The following is a 22587-nucleotide window of genomic DNA, read 5'->3' on the forward strand; positions in this document are numbered from 1 at the left end:
AGTACAACTGACGGGATGGAAATGTGTCTGAAGACTTACACTCTATATATTAGGATGCAACGCCCTTATGCCTATATCTATATTAGATATTGTTACGCATCACGTATGGTTGCGATAGTCACTGCATGAAGAGTTTAGAGTGGGATGGTGTCAACTATACCAGTTTGATGACACGACGGGTGATGGTTAACTCAGTTGCGTGCAATCGAGTTACTAACTGCTTCGTAGGCGTTAGATTCTCTCTTCAAGATATTCACATAACCATTATCTGTTACGAATAAAGTTTCGTACGGTCCAGTCGACGGGAATTTTTTCGTGTCAAGTCCTCTCGAGATCGAAGAATCCGTATAAAGTGGTTTGCTTCTTGTGTTTCTGTCCTTCAAAAATTTTTTTTATTTTGCGTATTTTTTTTACCAAAGTACGTTGTACGCACAGTGCAGCTTTGCGTTTACACAGTTACCGTACATGCATTAGGTAAAAAAGCACGGGCGATCGCCGAAAAATTGTTTGGCATATCGAGATGTACACACGGGGCGCGTCGGATTGTAGTGCTACTGTCAGTGTCTGAAAGAAATCATATCGTGAAAGCATGCATGCATGAATTCAGATAATCTGATTGCCTAGAAACTATATATATATAGACGTAAATATAGGTATTCCCACTGACGCAAGTGCACTAATTTGGTAGCAACAGGTACTAACATGCTGCAGGATTCGCGTCATGCAGTAGAGTCCGGCACTAGAAAGGCATTTTTAGTCGGTTTCATCTGCTGGATTGCAAAACATGTCGGCGGTTTACGCACATGTATATTATTATATGCTGTAAGTGTACAGTCTATCGGTCGTTAGTACAGAGGAAGACCTGTTGTAAGCTAAAAGTTCAGTTAGAATCTAGTTAAGCCGTAGATGGATAATGCTTATACACACTGTCATGTCGCACAAGTTCGGATGGACAACAACTATTTCACTTGGATCCCGAAACTGTAAGTGCATGGTTCGTGAAACTACATTAGAATGACGAGAGATCAGACATGATGGTCATCTCTGATGGTATTGAGAAGGTAGACAGATCAGCTACATTTTGATCCAAAAACATGCAACTCACAGATAGAGTGGTAACTGAAATGCTCGGACCGGGGTCCTAGCAATGCAAGCAACTGCCTTTCTTGAACAACATCAGACCCACTGTACGTTGTTTTGCAAGTGATATCACGCTATACGCCTACTGTCGCGACCATCTCTGTTGCAACCGATTTAGGCCTACTTCTCTTTAGGCACAAAGTTTGCGCAGCTAAGGAACGGTGAATCTCTAGCAGTGTGTCTCAGTTGCCTTAGTTCTACAGGAATGTTTGTACAGCGATGGGCATTGTGTAAGTATTCCATTCCACTCGTACAGAGTGCAGCCACCAAAGTGCCTCCTAGGAATTTGTCGCGACCGCTGTTTTCATTGTATGTGGCAGTTCCAGCACGCCCAAAGCGCGCCGATTAGACTTGAACTATTTTGTAGGTTCTAGAAAGGGGCTTCTTTCAGACACCAAATCATTCTGATGACGCGTATAGTTTGTGCTTGGTTTACAATGTCTGCTGAACTGATAGGTATGGTAGTAGCGCTAGCTATAGGTAGCATCGACGCTAGCTAGAGTCAGGATACTTCCAGTATAAATTTGTTCTAACTGTATTCACATCTTAGGAAACCATGATATTAACACTCTAGGCACCATCCAGGAGACCACTATAACGCGTGTTGCATATAATTTACTTGAATCCAGTGGGTGTAGCAAACAATCTAGGTCTACTAAAATAATTTATGAATTTGAACACAGAATGCCTGCTGTAATTTGAACACAACAAGCAGTTGAACAGACTTTATGTTACAATGTGGTTTCAAGTCTACATCAATGAACTACTAACAATCTAACATATATACTCTGTTCTAATAAAGGAAATTCCAGTTATCTAGTGAACAGAGAGACACAGACTCTTGAGAGAGAAGAACAGACAGACAGACAGACAGACACAGATCGAGTACAGAAAGATAGACAGACATACACACATGCTGAGACACAGAGAGACAGATTGTTTTATTGATTTAACTTTAAAAATACAACAAGCAAATCTTCAAAATTATACAAATCCACCTCAGTCCATTACTCTGTTCGTCAATTCACACCTAGTGGATTAAATACCCCTATCTCTAAATTCGTCTATATCTACTTGACCATGTAAGAGCTAGGTGAGATATTTTACGTAAGATCACTTAATTGGCTGTTACATGTCTGTAATAGAACAGAAAGGTGTCGTTTCCAGTCAGTGAGAAATTGTATTGCTGTTTTGGTATCTCCAACAGCTTTGCCTTTCTTGCCAGTTCTTGCAGAAACAATTCTGCAGACTTGCCCCAGTGACTAAAATGATCAAAGACTAGAGGGATGATTGTGGGTGTTGAGCCACTCAGAAAAACTTCCTGTTAGTATTTTGCCCTTTTCTCTTCTCTCTTCAGTGCTGCATAGCCTTCTACCCGCCCTAATTGTTTGACGATATCAAGACTCCCTCAAGGCGCCAAATATATCCAGTTCAATATCTTTCCCAGACTTCAAATAAAAACACAAAATATTTGGGCAATTTTCCGACTCTGCATACCTGTTTGTGGTTCTTTGTGGTAAAATATTTGGAGCTTGCTGACAGACAGACAGACAGGCAGGCAGAGTACAGACAGACAGACAAACAGACAGACAGACAGTAGTTGGAAGATGGGGACATGATGCTCTTCAGTTCCTTAGTCGACTATCCATTCTCTCAACAGATGAAGATGGAAAAAAGAACAGCAGAGAGTTCAAGACATACTGGCGTCGCTGTTTGTCTATAGCAATGCAAAGATGCAATGATAATGTGATTAGTAGAAAATTAGGTAGAGCAGGACGGTCTAACAACTCTCGGAACGTTGATGAAGCATTTGTTAAATATAAGTAGTTGGGTTTTGTTGTGTGGCCCATTGTGGGCTTTTGGACTGGTGTTTGGACAATTAGACTGTAATAGTGCTGATGTATGAAAATATATGTATTGACAGACAGACAGAGTACAGAAAGATCGACAGACAGACATAGACTGACAGACGAACAGACATAGACATGCACACATGCCAAATGCACGACGTTTCTCAGCTGAGATGCGAGAATGCAACGTTTCAGTTAAGTCACCATCAGCCCAAGTGGGCAAACCCATGGCCACAGTTCAGATTCAGCTAGAATTGGAAGTAATTTGTTTCTCGTCAGTTCAGCCCTGCATGGTACGATGAACAGATCACAACAGGCCAACTACACGGTTTAATTAACCGGCAAACTCAATCGAACTTACAACCAACACAGAAGGCGCAAAGGCAAATACTCACACATGCGTAGACCCGGATGTACATGTACCTACCTTGGCGCTTTCCCTGTAGGTTGCATGCTTCTTCCAGAGCAGCAGATAAGATTCTTCTGCTTGCTTTTCCCCATTCCCGTCAATCCCTATAACCTGCCACTGTGAGCTTGACAGCGCAGCAGACCAGTACACACACATCCATACATGTCATTGAAATCAATCTGTAAACCTGACCTTAAAGTTGTTGTGTAGCGCACGGCAAACAACAAATAGGATGGCGCTATCTCCATGTACACTACGCTACAAACTACGCTACACTGAGCTGCTAATAAAGAGCCAAGCCCAAGACTGTGCACACTGATATACTATTACAATCCCCATGTTGACCATTGAACACAAACGAACACAAGCCTAATGCAAGTCATCAAGAATACTAACAGAAAATCCACGTCTGATTTAGCATCGTCATTGCATTCAGATGGACATGACAAATGAGCCAGCACAGGTAACAGTACAAAACTGACAATGATGTTTCGTTCAAGATACGATATCTGTATCAGTACTGTAGTCTTAAATAAAATTATTGTTACCCGAACTAACCCTCATACCAGGTCAGCCTCTATACTACGACTGCAATGATCCATGGATGTGGACGAAAAGCAAAGTACCAAATTGCAAATAAAATATAAAGACTCAATATGAAAACAACCCCATGTTGTCATTGCCTTGCTGTACGTCGAAATGATAACGATGTGAACGTACAACACTCTGTGTAAATGACAATCAACATGTAGTAACAGTTTAAAGCTACAAGTCATGCCAAACATTCTAATCGTTTCGAATTGCTACAATAGCTATTAGTATTCATCAAATTCAATCCCCAGCCACACAAAAATTTTGGGCACTTACATAGTTCTATCAGCTAAAAGTACTTTAGTACAATGTACCTCCACCAATCCAACACCAGATCAAAAAAGGGGTATAGAAGTTGCCAAAGCAAGTCTGGAGATGACGTGAAACTATGACATTGTCTTCTTCTTGTATGCTGGATTTTTGTACTTCTTTGTTGGTGGTTCGTATAGAGGACTAGTTGTCTAAAATGGACAATACCGAAAGTAGAATACGAAAGCATGTTGAAATAAGTAGTCTACTCGTAAAGCTCACATGCATGCAAGCGCGCACACACTCACTCTCACTCTCTCTCTCTCTCACACACACACACACACACACACACACACACACACACACACACGAGTCACATCCACCCAAGTACACACAATATACCTGGTTCCAATTAGCACTGGCCATTTCACGTTTAAATGCTGAGTACTCCCGATGTAGCTGCCAAACACAAAATCACACACAAAAAGAGCAAACACCAAATCACATATTCCTACCGCAAGCTTATGAAGTAGCCACCACAACAGCAACAGTAGAATCCCGATAAGAACAATACCGCCAATAATACCAAGCACAATCGGGACGATCGCCACCTCTCCCGGACATTCTACACAAACACACACACGCACACACCTCTCACCTACAGTATCACACAATGTTTCCACAATTTACTCACTGCGGAACGAAATCGACAGATGATGGATGACCAAATAACCAAAATACTTCTCACTGGAGTCAGCATTATCAAATACTCGTTGAGTTGGATCAAAACCAATGTAGTACAAGTGATCACACGAGTCGTTGTCCTTGAACTGGCAAAGTACCGACGTCTCGTGAAATTCAGCAGTACCATTCCCTACAATACTAACAGTTACACAAAACCGAAAGCAAACGACAAACATAAACTAGTAGCATACCGACGACATAGGGATCAGGAAATTCATCAAATTTCATTTCTTCAAATGTGTAATCACACACTGTTGATTCGCCGGTTTGAAATAGTTTCTGCCTTACGCAATCTTCCGTTATCTGACACACCGACTCACACGTCTAAAAACCAATCAAGACTATGGACAGCACGTAGAAAAATCAATTGCAAGAGCTCACGGTGCACTGCAAACACTTGTCGCCGTCGATGAATGCCGGCCAGCACTGGCATGTGTCACATTCGCATTTGCCGTGACCGCTGCACAACACTTCGGGATTTCCGCCTTCGCTCGTCACACAGTTCTTCGTGTCTGTTTTGCAGTCGCAATCGAGAAGTCCGGGAGTGTGGTCCCACCCTTCGTTACAGTGACACCGACACTCGCACTCGTTCTCGTTGATCGGATTACATTTGCATTCTCCTCGTGCAGGACCTTCACCAACCATAGAAACGATAATTAAAATCGATGAGATAAGCGGCATACAAGATCGAGCATACCGCCACACTGTTGGCTATTTGCGCCGTCGACGCAGCGAAGTTTCGGACACTCGCAGTATTGACCGACCCACAAGTCTTCTCCGTTGTCATTCTTGTTACAGAAACATCTGTTGCAGTCGCACTGACCTCGGCCATAACAAGCCAATGTTTGATCGTTTGGCCTGAGAGCAGCAAAAAAATTACACAATTCTGTATGTACTACCGCATTGCCATGTTTTTGCTATATGTCGGTACAGCTGAAGTTTACCAAATATTGGCTTGACTGAGTCTGGTCAAGGCTGTCCTAAATCACACTAAAGCTGTGCAGCCACACTCTTTTTCTTCAGTCCCGCCTACATGCACCACGCCCACTTTTTTAATGCACACGGCACCACTTCCAGTTGGGATGTTTTATGGTCGGGTAGAGTGCCACATGTACGTGCAATCACACAGTAAGGCATCGCTGCTACTGGCAAAAATCAAGCACTGGCAAAAATCAAGCACAGGAAACGCTACAGTAAACAGCAACTGCAGTGTGCGAAATAACGGCCGGACATTGGACATTTAACGACCAAATGAAGCATTTGTCCAGCTATTCGTAATTTCGCCGGACATTTTGTCCAGTGGCGTAGCAGCAGGTGTGGAATTCCGTATGAGCAACCCACATCCTTGCACATCCCAGTGTCATGTCAACAAACGTAGTTTCCGCAGTTCAAGCACAAAACAAACGCAAACAGCCATGCGTCGTACGTGTACTGTTTAGCTGAATGTGAATTTTGTCAAATCCCGGATGTGGGCACTCAAGTACACACGCTGGGGCTCCGAGGTGCGCAACAAAAATGCAGCGGACAGCCACGGGCCGTACACCGTGAAAGTGGCAGGATAGGAAACTCAGATACTTGCGTGTAATGTTTTCTGTATGGGCTATATGAACCTGAAGATGATTAGGTTTGATAGGATAGCACAAAGTCCTTGAACTAAAAACCTGCCACTAGCGTAGTGCATGTTCTTGGAACAATTGCAGTTTCCACGTCTAGAGATATGGCGCATATGCGGACAAAGATGGCGTTCCGAAACTCACTGGGTAGGACATGCCAACGGAAGTCAAAAGAAGGAGGGGCTGGCTTGCAGACGAGGCATGCAGAAATTTATGCAGATGGGTTTGTAGCCAAGCAGGGCAGAGTCGAGGAAGCGATGAAAGTCTGTCTCTCTCTTCATTGCTACCTCAAACAATGGCCACTTTTTAGTCACACTTTTTTTAGTAATTTGTCAGGTGGGTTGTACTAATTGCATGCAAAGGACTCTTTTATCAAAGGCATGCAACATCAAAGTGTCATCTAGAGCCATGAAACCTAGCACTTGGTCAGACATCCTCGAGCTAGCTGCGGTGGCAAGTGTCCTTTATCAACCTGTTCATGCAGTCTATTCCAAGAGATTTGGTTTGGCAACACAAATACATGGGCACGTGTACCAACCTTGAATTACTGCGGCAACCCATGATAATTGTCATGAATTGATCCACTACAGTAACCATCAACTATAGATCTGAATGGAAAAACATATGCCTCCACCCAGACCACTTTGTTCCTTGTGCTAGTACAGTGGTACGCAAAAGTAAGTGAACCCCTTGTAAAATCAAGGTTTTTCTAAATTCCTAACCGTTAAAAGACATTAGAGCCCCGTAATGTAGCCTGTGCATATTACTGACAACTATGCCTTTGCCAAAAGTTGAAATAACTGTTTTCGTAAAGGAGAAACCAAGTTAATCGCAACGTGTGCATGGCAAAAGTATATGAACCCTTGGCAAAACTCTTCTCAGCGCTTCAAATACCGGCAGTTTTAAGCTGTTTTAGTGAGGTTTCTCCCACATTTTTAGTGGCGAGTTTGCACTACATAAATGCTTGATGCTAGAAGCGCGTAAGTTGCAACTCTGAAGCATTTTTGAGTATCGTTAATGGCACGCAAGAAAGAGCTTTCCGAAGATCTGCGAAAACAAGTCGTCGAGTTTCACAAGCTTGGAGAAGATTACAAGAAAATCGGAAGACGCCTTTCAATTCACCAGTCGACGGTGCGGCAAATAGTGTACAAATGGAAAGCTTTGAATACGACAAAATCACTTCCTCGGTCTGGCCGTCCGAGAAAGCTGTCGGGTCGTACCTTGCGAAAAGTCCTCCGAGATGTCACAAACAATCCGCGAACGTCAGCAGATGATGTGCAAAAGTCTTTGAAGGACGCAGGAGTCGAAGTGCATCAAAGCACAGTCTGTCGCGCACTGAACAGGGAAGGATTGCATGGCTGAGTAGCAAGAAGAAAGCCACTGCTGTCACCAAAACATCGCAAAATGCGTTTGACTTTTGCCAAAGCTCATGTCGACAAAGAGAATGCATTTTGGAAGAAAGTTCTTTGAACAGATGAAACAAAAATTGAGCTGTTCAGCCACGACGACGTTCGTTACGTGGCAAGAAAAGAATACGGCCTTTGACGAAAAGAACGCTGTCCCACTGTCAAGCACGGTGGAGGAAGCGTTATTCTTTGGGGTTGCTTTGCAGCGTCTGGCACAGGAAAAGTAGAATTTGTTCAAGGCCGCATGAATTCTACTCAATATCAAAAGATTTTGGCCGACAATGTTGCTCCATCTGTCCGTCATCTTGGTCTGGAGCCAAACTGGATATTCCAGCAAGACAATGATCCAAAACATACCAGTCGTTCAACCCGTTCGTGGTTTCAAGAACACTCGTACACTGTTTTAGAGTGGCCTAGTCAGAGTCCAGACTTAAATCCAATAGAAATGCTTTGGCGAGATCTGAAGAAAGCAGTCCACAAGCGCTCTCCAAAGAATTTGAAAGAGTTGAAGTCGTATATTGTTGAAGAGCGGGGAAAATTTCACCAGAGAGGTGTCAACCCCTTGTTGAAGCATACCAACACCGTTTGCTTGCTGTTATTGAAGCAAAAGGTGGAATAACTAAGTACTAATGAAAGGGTTCACATACTTTTGCAAAGAACTACTTTTGATGAATTTGAGTTTTCTTCTGCAAACTAATTATGAGAGTTCAGTTCTACCTTCAGCAAAGGCATAGATGTCAGCAATTTGCACAGGCTACATTACGGGGCTCTAATATCTTTTAAATGTCAGGAATTTAGAAAAAGCTTGATTCTACGAGGGGTTCGCTTACTTTTGCGTACCACTGTATATCCAGTGTGGTGGACTCAGATGTTAGAAAAAGATGTGGTGGGATCAGTGTGTGTACGCGTTCGCTTGAATGTGTCATTGCTACACTCCTCGAGGAGGTGTTACAAGGTCTTTACTCCCAAGCAGTGTCCATTGGACCTGACAAGAATGTATATAACCCTTGTGGTTGAAACTTTTGGTCTTTGGTTGCCTCACAGCCTCAACGTTTTTTCAGCCAAGCCACCTCACACCTCCATCAACAGTTGTCCATCAAACTTTGGCTTTATAATTCTAAGATGGTTTTAGAGAGACTAGCATTTGAGAGTAGAGAAGATATTTTTGAGATAGTTGTGTTGGGGTTGGGAAACTATATTAGAATAGAGAAAATGTATTTATAAGAAAAATATGATGAATTGTAAGTGATAAGTAGTATTTGCCAGGATTGGAATGTCCGACCAGACGTTTCTAATGTCCGGCAAATTTTAAATTGACAGGACATGATGCCCGGTGGTCAGCCAAAGACTATTTCGCACACTGCAACTGTCGTGGTAATACCACAAACCACTCCTTGCATATATGTATACAGAGGCTGGATTAAGACTACATCAACATCACAGACCTATCAAATGGCTTCCATCATTAATTAACTTGGGCTCTACCTAAGCCATGCAATTGGTATTATAAAGTCTTAGTACTATGCCATCAAGTAAGGGGTCATTCAAACTTATCGACAATTTCACAAACATACAAAGTGCACACTTTTCTGAAGACCCTCCCCAAAGTGTACGCAATACGGTTGATGCTCAATTCAATAGCTTGACCATGGTTCCATCCATAAGGGTGAACGTGTAGTTTTACTATTAACTATCAAACGCATGTGTAATACAAAATGAATATAGGATCGTAGGCTGCATCTAAGTGAAGGTAGTGTGCCACATCCCTCTTTGAATCTTCCATTCTTGACATGCCTTTCGCAAACAGGGTCTTCACTGCTTCTGCATTGACAGTTCTTCCTCCAATCTGGTTGACTCGCTCAAATGATGTCAGCTCGAGGTTTACGATCATTCAAACTGACAAAGACAAAAACACTGAGAAAGTTGTGGTAGAGACAGCTGGGGTCTTTATGGACGGCTGATGTTGTTCTAGAGCAAAACCGGAATAGGCTGCCATGGTCGTCCATGTCTGCAAATCTTGTACATATGGATGACTAGCATGGAACAATGCATGATGAAATTCCGGCCATGGAAAACACAGAAATTAGCATGCGCCATTTGCTAGTGATCAATATCTTATAGAGCATATAAAGACCATTACCTCTCATCCTAGCGTGTGCTTTGTATGCTTGTGAAATCGATAATTTTAACGACCCCTAAGTAAATCCCACAATTTCTTCCTTCAATGACCACACCCACTTCAAGACAATAGTCAACCGCGTCTCACCACTTAGCAAATTTCTGGGGAGAACCCTGCTGGTGAGTGTATTGTCATGCAGGTATAAAGCAGGGAAGTATGAGAGATGAACTGGGTTGATGAGCCTATCATCTGCTACGCCATATTTCTACATGGCTGCATAAACCACCTACATGTATGACATATTCACCTGCAAGCGGCTGTCACTGTTTGTTCGCCAGGCACACAAAAGATCTCACAAAAATCTCCACTCCTAAACACAGCCACAGCTTCCTCAACCAGTCATACTACCCATTGTCTAATAAAATCCTCACCGGTCATCAAAACAATCGCATGCTCCGCACTTCAGAGATCCCTGATAATTGCAGTCCGACGAATTCGCCACCTGAATTAAAGAAACACAAACGTAAATGCACAAACGAAAACGTTAACGTCCAAGTCATCACATATACATCAGGAAGACTGCAGTTACATTCACATATTGATGTAACGTTGACCATCGTCACACCGAACGGAATCGCCTCCAGCCTTAGACTACAAAAGGTAACGGGAGACTCTCATCACGATTTCGATTGCCGTGCATATATATATATAACACAAACCTGAACTCGTCATCGACGCAAGCCTTCAGTTTGAGCTCAACATTGAATACGGCCTACAACAGAATTAAACGTCCAACATCAAATATTTCAGTACATTAACAAATGATTCGGTTCGTCTTGCCATCTCATTGAGGTTGACACCGACGCACGTAGTTCCCGTGACACTGCCATTACTATTACATTGTCAAGTTCTAAAGATAGCAAGAAAACTCAACGGTGTATTGTACCTACCTGCCACATTCAACAACGGAGATCGACGCATCAACGAGTTCACTCGAGACGTCTAGAGTCACTCTTGATGCTATGGCCTACACAAAAAAACTAAAGTATAATAACTATGCAGTGAATAGCTCTAAAGACCTAGTGATGTACATTTCACTGTAAACAGTGTAGCTTAATTAATCGGTTTCTTATTCCAATTAATCTATTACCACACTACACCACACGAGTTGATTCAATGCATAATCTGTGACATAACAACAGAGCAAAGCCTTGAGCAATTACATTAGTCAGTACACTCGAACCTCCCTAATCCGGACCTCCAAGATCCAGACACCTTCCTAGACTGGACACTTTTTCCAGAGCATATCAGGTCTTGAGACTCTGGTTAAGCACTTTGGCAAGAAACTCCCATATAAACACTCAATTCTCAAGCCTGCCTTGACTATCACGTGCCAGTGCGTAGGAGAATGCGTATGTAACGTATGTAACTGTAGTACAAAGTACACATGTACATTACAGTGTAGTACAAGTGTGTACTGTATACGCATACTGCATGCACAACTGGTATGACATTCAGCACATTAAAATGGTCTGGATTCCAAGCACACAAAACGTACGATAGGAGGGTAAGGAGTAGGGTCTTGCATACGCTTTTTAAAATGATGATTAGGATATTGATTTACTTATCTTCTCATTTTAATACCAAACAATGCTTTATGCGATGCCCTTCAAATGCGCGAAAGATGCGTTGCACAGGACCCTTATTAGACAGTTAGACTGCTTTGAGATGAGATCTTTCAATGCAGTCTGGAATCGCAAAGTTTGCCAATGCCCATCCTGAAATAATCCGGGTATTTAACTTAAGGAAGCGTGGAGGTCTGCATGAAGCCTTCCAAGACTTTCAGTCATTGTTTACTTATTGCCTACGTAAACCAACCGTTGTGCACAAGAATCTGCACTGGCTATATCTTCACTTTATGAACGTCTTAGCATTCAACAATGACACGGAGCAAGGCAGTGCATGCTGGACAGAAGGAATGGACAGCAGCTGCAAAAGACAAGGCAAACTCTGCCTCACGTTCGAAGCAGCAAGGGATAATATGAAAAAGACACAGAAAGATTCAGGACGCTGCATTGGTTTTGAAGAAGACGGCAAGATGTCACATTCTACGTAGTATCCTAGAAAAACCATACTTGCATTTTACAATAACAATACACTCGATGCTAAAAACTGTTGGTTGTCTAGTATTAATGACATATTGCGTAGACAACACTAGACTATGTGCAGTAGGTGGATGCAGCATTGCTGCATACTGGTACATGTCAGCACGTGATCAGAAAATCGTCATTATTATAAAAAAAGATTTTGGGAGGAGGGGAGGAGTAGTTAAAAAGCGTACGTTTGTATGCTCGTGAAAATGACGAAATTGTGAACCACCTCTTAGCTATCTCTATCTTCCGGACATTTCTAGAATCTGGATAGCGGCTGCTCCCATACTGCGACAGTGCCCATACTAATTACAAAATGAGTCATGTACCAGGAGTTTATCTCAGCTTTGGCTGTCGCACCAAGCTCCGTCTTTGTACCAGCAGTCATGTCACAAAAGAGACATTGTCACAAACACACCGTGTGTAACCTGCCAAAAACCTTAATTAGACCTCACAGTTGGTTACATGTACACTTGAGCCGATCTCAAGTTAAATAGCTTTTGCATCGTAGCTATTGCACGTTCAAGTGTCCTGGCAAGAAAATCAATTTTGATCACAGGTCAGCCCTTCCTGTGCATGCACAAACATCAATAAATGAAACTACTGCAAAGTTGGCTACTTAGGTGTCGATTGACAGGCGCAGTAGCAGTGTAAGCTCTCAACAATGCTAATTTTCAGTAGTCACTGTGAACTGAGTACACTTGCTTACTCAGAGGAAGACGTGACTAGGGCAGCTAGACGCTACATTCGAGAATGAGACATGTGCTTTCCTGGTCACATGCATAGCATAAGGAACGCTCATCTGGCTCAAAGTGTAAAAGCGTGTTTGTAGAAATTAAAATTCCGAGAACTAGATAGAAGGCCTAGCAATTAGACATGGTCTACTCCAACGTCTTGATTCTCCCAATTCAGGCTATAGAGAGACTTCAGTCAGCTTTGCCTACATTGCAAATTAGAGCCTTACGGTTACTGAGTGTTTGAAAAGTGCAACACTTTCAAAGTGATGAAATGCATATGCGCTAGCGTGAGCGTGCCCCTTTAATACTAGCACATTCGTTAAACATCAAACAACAATATCCCTACTTGATAATGTTATTGACAGCCTAACCTCATAGCCAGTATTGATAAGGTCCAAAACGTTATCCGAATCTGCTTGTAATGTGCCAACAAAAGACGTAAGAGGCATTAGACCTTCCTGTAAATGCTGCGAGACGACAACAATATGTGCACGGTTTGACAAAAAAGCATGACAAAGTAGCAAACTTCGTAAAGCAATCGAAACGCCTGCGTCACCGTGAAGAGTGGAATTATCTGTTTTTCGCGAAGCTTTTCTCTAATATGACTGATGGATGGGTAGTCCTCCTTCAAACCGCCTGTATACTCGCCGTTTGGTCCTTTCGGGGTCATGCACTTGCCTGTATTGGGAGCATATATCCCAGCCAACTAAAAATCAAATCAATAAAAGAACAAGTCTCAATTGCGAAGCATCATTTCTTACCCGACCGTCTCCTGCCACGTGATATTGCTCATCGGTCGCCAATATGACAAGATGCCAGGCATTCTTCCTCCAACCGATCTCATCCTGATACACAAACCAATATACCATTTCTCTGACCAGACGCAAACACTGATTTACAAATTACCGTGCACACAATAACTTGCATTAGAGCATCAAATTGGCCTTCTGGTGAATCTACATTACTTGAAGTTTCCTCTTTTTGAATCGCTTTCTGAGAAAAAAATTTGCATCAGTTGTATGAGATATGTATCGTAGAGTGTGACAGACTTCAAACGCGTCTACATCGGCGGTCAATGGTTGACTATTGACAAACGAGTATGATGGAGGACAACTTTTAGATTTGTTGCGTACGTCCATACAAGGATTATTCAACCTGTACAACACAAAGCATTTTTTAATTAACAAAAGTCAATATGTAGTTGACATTATGTTGCTGGGATTCGATTGACTTCAGTGTTCTTGTTCTACAGATACACTCACCCACGCAAGTACAAAAGCGTGCAAGCAAGCGCGCAGAATGGGCTGAAGCGATTGAGAATTCAAGCAGCATACAGAAGAACAAGCACTTATCAAAACCAACTACTCTGTAGATACTGTGTCCAGCTATCACCCTGGCACATCACCATTCTGTTTTGCGGCTGATTGTTTGTCTTGTTGTGTGTGTGCCTGTGCTGTATCACACCCACAATGCTGTTAGAATGAGATTGTCTGCTACAGAGAGAACGTTCCTTTCGACAGTATGCAATACCTTGTCATTACACACATTCTAAGCAAACCTCAAACAACAAGACAGCAAGCCACCTACATTCTAATTTTGCATGTTGCAGTGACATGCACCCTCCATACACTACAGCAGCAGTGCACTGCTGTGTATCAGTCTATTTGACACAAACAGACAAAATAACTAGCCCTACCTTGGTCCGTATGTATCCGTGTATGGCCAAGTAACTTTGTCAACAAACTTTCCAAAGCCGAGACGATAATCGCTTGTCAAGTTCTGCATCAGTGTCGCTACAACATCAAAACACACATCGAGACAATAGCAAAACAATCGACAAGTGCAGTACATAGATCTTTGGCCAGTGTCTTCAGCTTCAGGAGATCGTCGGTCATGGATCTTGAAAGATCCATGAGATAGTAGAGATCGATTGGGTAGTTTGGCAGCCGAGTTACAGTAATGCTAAGATTGACCGGATCACCTTGAAGATACATTATCAAACAATTAGTCATCAGTACAAACACTTGTACACAAATACAAAAATGTTTTATCACAAAAGAAAAATAATGCTTAAGTACCCAGAAAAATGGAAAATGACATGATATCATACCAAACATGGGTTGAGCAAACAAGCAGAATATCATTAGTTTTCTCGTTTTAATTAGTTTTCTCATTTTAATTTCATCAAAAAACAGAAACAGATGGACCAACAGACCTGCAGTGTGACCCACTGGGTCAAAGACGTATAATGCTAGCTAGCTATTGTATTATTCAGGGAATATATCAATGTTCGACAGACAGACAGACAAACAGACAAATAAACAGACAGACACACAGATAGACAGACAAATAAACAGACAGACAGACACACAGACGAATAGATTCCGTCCGTCTGGTTCGATTGTTTCCGTGGGTTGTATATTCACCACCGCAGGGAGCCGAGGAGTCGTTATACAACCACAGACAACAGACTGGACATAGTATTTTTTATTCAGACATTGGAAACAACGTTGACCTAGATATCTCCCTCGCCCACCCATGGAGTAGTGACATCTTTCCATCATCTGCTGGTGTTAGTCGTGCCGCTGCAGAGAGGAGAGCAGACAGGAAGAGAAATACAGCAAACAGCAATTACCAGGTGGCATAATTGCCACTGTAACCCACTGGTAATAGAGCATTTTGGAGCTTGGGGGGATCGATGGGTGAAAACTCCTGTGCAAATTATCAAAGAAGTCATTGGACAAAGTGGGATGACCAAACTCTGCAGACTTTATCGACTTCTGGTCCAAACGCTTTTCTGTTCAGCTCCAGAAGTGTAATGCTAGAGTCATTTCTGAAAAACTATCTTCGCTGTCTGAAGGCAACAGATGTGACCTCTTTGCCACCCAGTACTTCAGCCACTAGCTGGTACTGGAGGCTTTGCTTGTACACTGTAGTTTTTAAGTGTAGTCCTCTTTTTGTTTTACACGAGTTTCAAATTTTAGCTTAGTTTAGTTGATGAACACTACTAGTACCGTATTACCCCGCATTTTGCTGCATGCCGGTAAAAGCAAGATTTACCAAAAAGCACTCTGACTCAGTCTGGTAACTAAACCGGCATGCCGGTATAGACCGGGGGAGTCTCGGGGTAGGCGAGGCAGTAGATGTTGATAGCGCATGCCCACTCTTCAGTTCATCATGGCGGAACTGCATGGTGCTTTCGCTACTACTACAAGAGCATAGTGGCCTTACTGACACCAAGGAGGAACTAGAAAATGAGGAAGAAGAAGGAGAAGAGGACGTTGAAGATGACTGACATTTATTGCTCTACTTTTGCTGTGTTGTTAGAGTTGCTTTATGTTATGGTATATAATGGTACTGGTAGTTCTACTTCAACTTAGCACAATGATAGTGGCAGCAGCTGCATACTAGATAGTGTATCTTTAACAGCTCTTGCATACCATTGGGTTGCGCATTTTACCTCGCATTTTGCTGCATGCCGCTAAACCCCGGGGTATACCGGCACCCTGGTAAACCATGGCATAAATCGGCATGCAGCAAAATGCGGGGTAATATGGTAGTTGAACAGTACATAGTACCATGCCTTGCAAAATGTATCATAGATAAAAGTTCAAATATATGTGACAAGCTCCAATGCCCCGCTTTGCCCGGGGGGAGGGACAACTCATGCCAGGTGCTTCCCCTTTCCACTTCATAGCACTGCAGTTGACACACACGTTTGTCATACAGCCAATACAACACGGAAGTGGAGGAGAGACAGGTCGAATTTATAGGTAGAGAAGCTCCAATGTCCGGCTTCGCCCGGGTAATACTCTAATCACAGAAATTATTGATTTGCAGACACTGTTATCGTCACTTCTCTCTGCTGCAGGGAGTGCATACCGTCCGATGTCAGGAACGGGCCGTTTAAATTCGGTGGAGAACTGGAAGTCACATGCAGTACTCAACCGGATAATCCGTTCCCCGTATGTAGCAAAGTCACAACTCGTACCGACTCTCGTCATTTCGACAGTCCTGCTGAACGTCGTCTCTTTGAAGACGTTGCTGGCATTTCGAGGAACAGGTGCATCAAACACGGCAGCTCTTCGACCCTCGTAGACTGTCAAAGGACTGTGGGCGTATTTTTCAAAACCCGGATATCAGCAAAAATATCTTTCGTTTCCCGGCATCGCCCGCAATAAATGACACGCTCAGCACGTACCGACCGACGTCAGGAATAGGCAGTCTAAATTCGGCAGAGATACAATGCGCCATTTCGGAGATATTCACGTGCGAGCGGAAGCGAGTGCGATCGGTGGGGAAATGGCGTCATCGTGGGAGAAGTCAGGAAGACGACCACAGTCTCACTTTCGACCCGAATGAATTTGGCGTGCGCGAGCCAAATTCGGCCGAGATCGGACTCGCCGTTTTTGAGAAACGCTCGTACGGACGGACACACAGACAGACAGACAGACAGACACCTCTCCTTTATATATATAGATTGACAGACAGACAGACAAACAGACAGAAACAGACAGACATCATGCAAGTACGCAGTTATCCATGTGTTCAATCACACATTATATTAAAAGTAATTTTATGATTGATTTAGCCTGCAATATATAGTTCCAATTTATGAGAACACATTTCACCGACAAACAAACATACAAACGAAAATGCAAAGATAACCACATAAACATACAGCACACAAAATTCAAAAAAGAAACACTATTTATGATATATATATATATATATATATATATATATATATATATATATATATATATATAACTTCAAATCTACATTCATAAAGAAATAAAATCATTAAACACTAGATGAATGAAATGACACCCAACCTGGACGCATCTTCAAATGAAAGAAAGACGGTTGAACTTGAGCCTTATCGTCTCCTTGAACCTTTACAACACCATATAATATAACAGTCCGTAATATAAATCTAAAGGTTTAGTATGAGTTGTTCTGGCTACAGTTATAAATAAAGAAACACTAAAGTGCTCAACCCTCGGCAGCTAGCTTAGGTTACAAGGATGCATATAAGTCAAGTACTTACTACATGTATAACTGCTGACATCAGGTAGGTACAATGTACGTACAGACATGATCATGCATATATATATATACTAGCCCACCATCCCGTTCTCCGCATGGGCAGAACAACTATTAATATTACTAATGGTTAGTGAAGTTAATTAGTCTAACGTTGTATGCAAATTTCTGTTGTTGCATGAGTTCTCATGCACTCTTACTCTGTTCTGAAAATTAGCAGCTAGACGGACTTCTCATTCAGAGTTATATCGCGTTCAAATATATCCTGTTCTGAGAAATTAGCAAGAATCGAGTATCCCAATGTATGCAAATATATATGTTGTTGCATGAGTATCCCGTTCTAATTTATCATGAAGTGTAGCTCTGAAAAATTATCAGCCAGACAGAATTCTCATGAAGAATTTCATTCAGAGTTATATCTCGGTCAATGGTATCCTGTTCTGAGACTATTGATTGTTATATAGCTAGTATCCCGTTAACTTAAAGACAAAGAAAATGTAACGGAGTGTCCCGTTTCCAAAAATCCCATTGGTTGGATTATTGATTGGTTGAAGCCATTTTGACTTGGACGCCGCATTACTTCATAGACGTTGCTGCCATTGCGAGAAACAGGTGTATTGAACTTGGCATCTATTTGACACGAATCCCGTTCGGAAATATATATCTGAGCAGCAGAACTGGAAGTCACGTGCAACACACTCACCCGGACAATCCGTTCTCCGCATATAACCAAGTCACAACTCGTGCCAACTCTCGCCATTTTGACAGTCACGCTGAATGCCGTCACTTCAAAGACGTTGCTGGTGTTGCAAGGAACGGGTGTATTGAAAGTGGCAGCTCTTCGACAGGCGTAGACAGGCAAACGACTGCGGGCGTTTTTTTTCACGACCCGGATATCAGTAAAAATATCTTCCCTTTTCCGACATCACCCGCAATAATTGACACGCTCAGCGCTTACCGTCCGACGTTGGCAACATGCAGTTTAAATTTGGTGCAGATCCGATACGCCTTTATGGAGATATTCACACGCAAGCGGAGGCGAATTCCTTTGGCTGAAAATCACGTCATGACGGGAGAAGTATGGAAGCCGACTGCTACGGATTCGGAGTGCGCAAGCCAAATTCGGTGGAGATCGGACTCGCCCTTCTTTTTATTCTGATTTACACACAGACAGACAGCTCTCCTTTATATTATTTCACTAATCCACAATCATGTCTTTGTTGTGTGTTTACCTAAACAAGGTCTCAACTGAACAGATCACAATGACTGCCTGCCCTTTCTCAAGTAGCAGCAGCCCAACACTACGGGTCACGTCCAATCGGGCATTCAAATAAGAAACGACGCGTGCAACTAGACTGACAGGTGTAGAGTGTACTGCTAATTGACATCAGTGATAACAATTTACACATGGGCGGATTTCAGTTGACCTTCCACAGTCTGTCCCTTGGTTGTCTAACCACAGACTCTTACTGTAACCCTAGTGCATGCATGTGCGGCTCAAGTTAATAAAACTACAACTAAAACCACTTGTGAATCTGACACCTAATTGCTATCCTGTCACACTACCATTGCTTCTATTACCAGCCTCAGACCAGATCCTCTTGAACTGTCGTTCTCAGTTTCATATGGTAAGACACGTAGAGGTCATACAGAAACCGTTGATGACAGCACGAGAAGGTCTGGTACAAGACTATATACTACAATAATTAGTATATGCAAATTACCAGCAAGTCACTGTCAGCCAAGTTTCTCTATGATGTCAACATAGAAAGAGAAAATATGCCCATGCTAGTTTGCAATATAGAAGCTATTAGTAACATACTAACTAAAAAATGGCTGCGAAATCTACATTAATTAATACTTGAGATGGTTCCAAGATCATGCCCATTAACTGATGTTACCAAGAAGGTAAATATTAGGAGGTCATTAAATGACTTAATTAATTAATGTTTGTTAGAGACATTGGCATCTTCCTCTTCCTCACTAAAATTCATTACATCATCTTCAGCTTCTGTCTGACCCAAGTATCCAAGTAGTGATATTGTGTGGTGTGGTGTGGTGGTGGTGGTGATGGTGGTGGTGGTGGTGGTGTGTGTGTGTGTGTGTGTGTGTGTGTGTGTGTGTGTGTGTGTGTGTGTGTGTACACCTGGGATCCAATATCCTGACAGCCTGCCAAGAGGTCATTGTCACTCCATTAGCACAGAAAGGCACAACTTGCTACTATCACACCCTAAGTAACATACATAACATCCTAAGATGTCAGTGTATTGTGTCTAGTCTCAATGTACACTTCAATATTATCCTGCATAAGGTATTATTAGTAGTAAGCAACATTTCTGATGGACAATCCTTATTCTTCCCTAACTGCATTTACAACTCTCCATGATCTTCCCACACTACAACTACTGTATCACCTCTGCAGGACACTAAGGGAAACCACGCGTATTTCTAAGTCTCCGCCCACTCTGCACATACATGCATACATCACACTGCTCAACCCCCAACCACCCACACCCACACACAACACACACAACAACGCACAAATACTCGACCTACCTCGTCCATTACCCACGTCCGAGGACTCACAGTATAGTTACACCAGTTATTCGTATGATTCGACGACACGTTGCAGCGCGGCGTCTTACTCTGCAACAGTTCCTGAAGAGACAGGGCGCGAAGACGTTTCACAACCCTGTCAATGCCATAACACAAACCGGCCACGCACCGAGTCTTCGCACCACACGCACAGTTCCGACGCCGCAACGCTAATGCACTTGTCGCACGTCTCTCTGCCTAGACAATCGTTGACTTGTGTCCGCACTGTAGTCACACGCCTATCTATCACATCTAACGAAAGCGCAACCAGGAAGCGTGTCACTTACTGCAGCGGAGAAGTACTAGTAGCGTTAGAACTGCTAGAATACTGCCGTGACGTCCCTCCATGATTCTCTAGCACAAGAAACCGTTCGGAGGTCCCGGATAACACCAATGAAGTCTACTGAATGGCGTAGACCGAGAGCATAATAAGCTTTAGAAATAAGAAAACGACATGACTCTGTTTGCTTACCTGTGGAGATGTACGGTCGTCGACTGGAGCCTCTGGAATGTCGATATGTATGTGCGGTGAGAATGGGCGTGTCTATGCTGAATATGCATACATGCTGCATACCGGAAGCTCGTCCGATAAGGTAGATATCTGGTTAGCTGATTGGTCCAATGAGAAGTTGATGGGCTCGAGTGTCCAGCCGGCATTCGGATAACGCCAAGACTATACCAGCAAGGCAGAGACTGTAGTTCCACCAGCATATCCTTGAGCTGTTATCCCTATTACTCGTCGACGCATGCGCATGCGCATGCGTGTGCGCGTGTGTGAGTGTGTGCGTGCGTGCGTGCGCGTGTTACACACCCTTCAGTATACAATACATATTCCAAGGATACACACCTTTCCGCTACCATACTAAATCATATTCATAAAAACTCATGAGTACTGTATACGCGTATCAAAAACTACAGAAACAGTACTAATAGAGTTGTAGGCAATATAGAAAATACGAGACAACTACACCAATAACTCAATCACAATGCTGGTGTGTGCAAATTACGTCTACTAGACAATCTTTATATAATTAGAAAGGTTGCAGTGTACCATCCTTGCTAAATATTGGATTAGAAAATCCTTGCTGACTCTTATTAGTGCCCAATCTTTCGTGCCTGTTAACAAAAATAAACTTATTAGCTAACAGTTTACTAATAATATTATCATAAGTGTAAAACACAGTGACAGGAAGGAAGACATCACTGCCGCAGGTCACTTTAGGTTATTAATTAAGAAGGAAAACGTCCTCTTCCTTGTTGGGCCGAGTGGCATCACTCAGTGGGGACCTGGAAGGGCCATGGCCCAATATTGGTAAGCGTGATCTTCCAAACAATTGACAACATCTTAACAGTGTTACATTACCCTAGTGGCTAACCCCATGTTTTGGAGATCCAGAAACACCAGTGACCACTGCCCCGGTTCTACATTCCTGTATCTAGCCTCTTCCCCAGACAAGGTTAGTGCGAGAGAGTCTGGGGACAAGGCTACCTGTATCTAGGTTCCTGCTAACTATGCCATTAACCCAACTGCAAACTTCTTAGATCATCGGATCCCTATGTTATGGAGTCCAAGAGACACAACTGCCTCGGTTCTCAAGTTCCTGCATCTGGGTTACTACTAACTATGCCATTGACCATCAGCCCCTAGGTTTTGGAGTCCCAGAGACAATACTGCCCCGGCAGTCAAGTTCCTGTATCTGGGTTACTGCTAACTATGCCATTGACCCAACTGCGACTTTTTAGATCATCAGCCCCCCCTATGTTTTGGAGTCATAGAGACAACACTTCCCCAGCTTTCCAGTTCCTGCATCTGGGTTAGTGCTACTTATGCCATTAACCCAACTGTAGACTTTTTAGATCGCCGCCCCCCTATGTTTTGGACTTCCAGAGACACCACTGTCCCAGCTCTCAAGTTCCAGCATCTGCACGGGTTTCTGC

General features: G+C 42.8%; 2 protein-coding genes across 2 annotated transcripts in view; both read right to left on the reverse strand.

The window, feature by feature from the left end:
• Window positions 1–4126: 4126 nt before the first annotated feature.
• LOC134185887 (integrin beta-3-like) lies at window positions 4127–21192 on the reverse strand. Its single transcript, XM_062653769.1, has 25 exons — window positions 21122–21192; window positions 20937–21052; window positions 20780–20874; window positions 20611–20712; window positions 17844–17904; window positions 14858–14989; window positions 14705–14801; window positions 14058–14163; window positions 13915–14001; window positions 13770–13853; window positions 13535–13714; window positions 13380–13475; window positions 11072–11148; window positions 10962–11013; window positions 10841–10893; window positions 10691–10772; window positions 10553–10623; window positions 10429–10491; window positions 5681–5841; window positions 5365–5615; window positions 5175–5307; window positions 4934–5113; window positions 4755–4864; window positions 4642–4698; window positions 4127–4451 (listed from the first exon to the last, which is right to left on the reverse strand). The coding sequence occupies exons 2-25, from the start codon at window positions 20995–20997 to the stop codon at window positions 4377–4379; spliced, it is 2466 nt and encodes an 821-aa protein (XP_062509753.1). The 5' UTR covers window positions 20998–21052; window positions 21122–21192; the 3' UTR covers window positions 4127–4376.
• A 270-nt stretch (window positions 21193–21462) lies between these two features.
• Window positions 21463–22587, reverse strand: part of LOC134185236 (uncharacterized) — a 30741-nt gene continuing 29616 nt past the window's right edge. Inside the window, exon 22 of the mRNA XM_062653015.1 lies at window positions 21463–21765. Within this exon, the coding sequence (XP_062508999.1) occupies window positions 21681–21765 (85 nt within the window). The 3' untranslated portion in view covers window positions 21463–21680. The remainder of the gene's footprint in view (window positions 21766–22587) is intronic.

Source organism: Corticium candelabrum, chromosome 10 (genome assembly GCF_963422355.1).
Source record: "Corticium candelabrum chromosome 10, ooCorCand1.1, whole genome shotgun sequence".
In the NCBI taxonomy this organism is placed as follows: domain Eukaryota; kingdom Metazoa; phylum Porifera; class Homoscleromorpha; order Homosclerophorida; family Plakinidae; genus Corticium; species Corticium candelabrum.

What these genes read in the sequence shown, in the direction of transcription:
- LOC134185887 (XM_062653769.1), bottom strand. Translation starts at nt 20,997, where the DNA reads ATGGAGGGACGTCACGGCAGTATTCTAGCAGTTCTAACGCTACTAGTA. An exon ending in GACACTGGCCAAAGATCTAT is followed by an intron (nt 14,802 to 14,857) that starts GTACTGCACTTG and finishes TTGATGTTGTAG; the next exon opens with CGACACTGATGCAGAACTTG. An exon ending in CGTTTCGATTGCTTTACGAA is followed by an intron (nt 13,476 to 13,534) that starts GTTTGCTACTTT and finishes GTCGTCTCGCAG; the next exon opens with CATTTACAGGAAGGTCTAAT.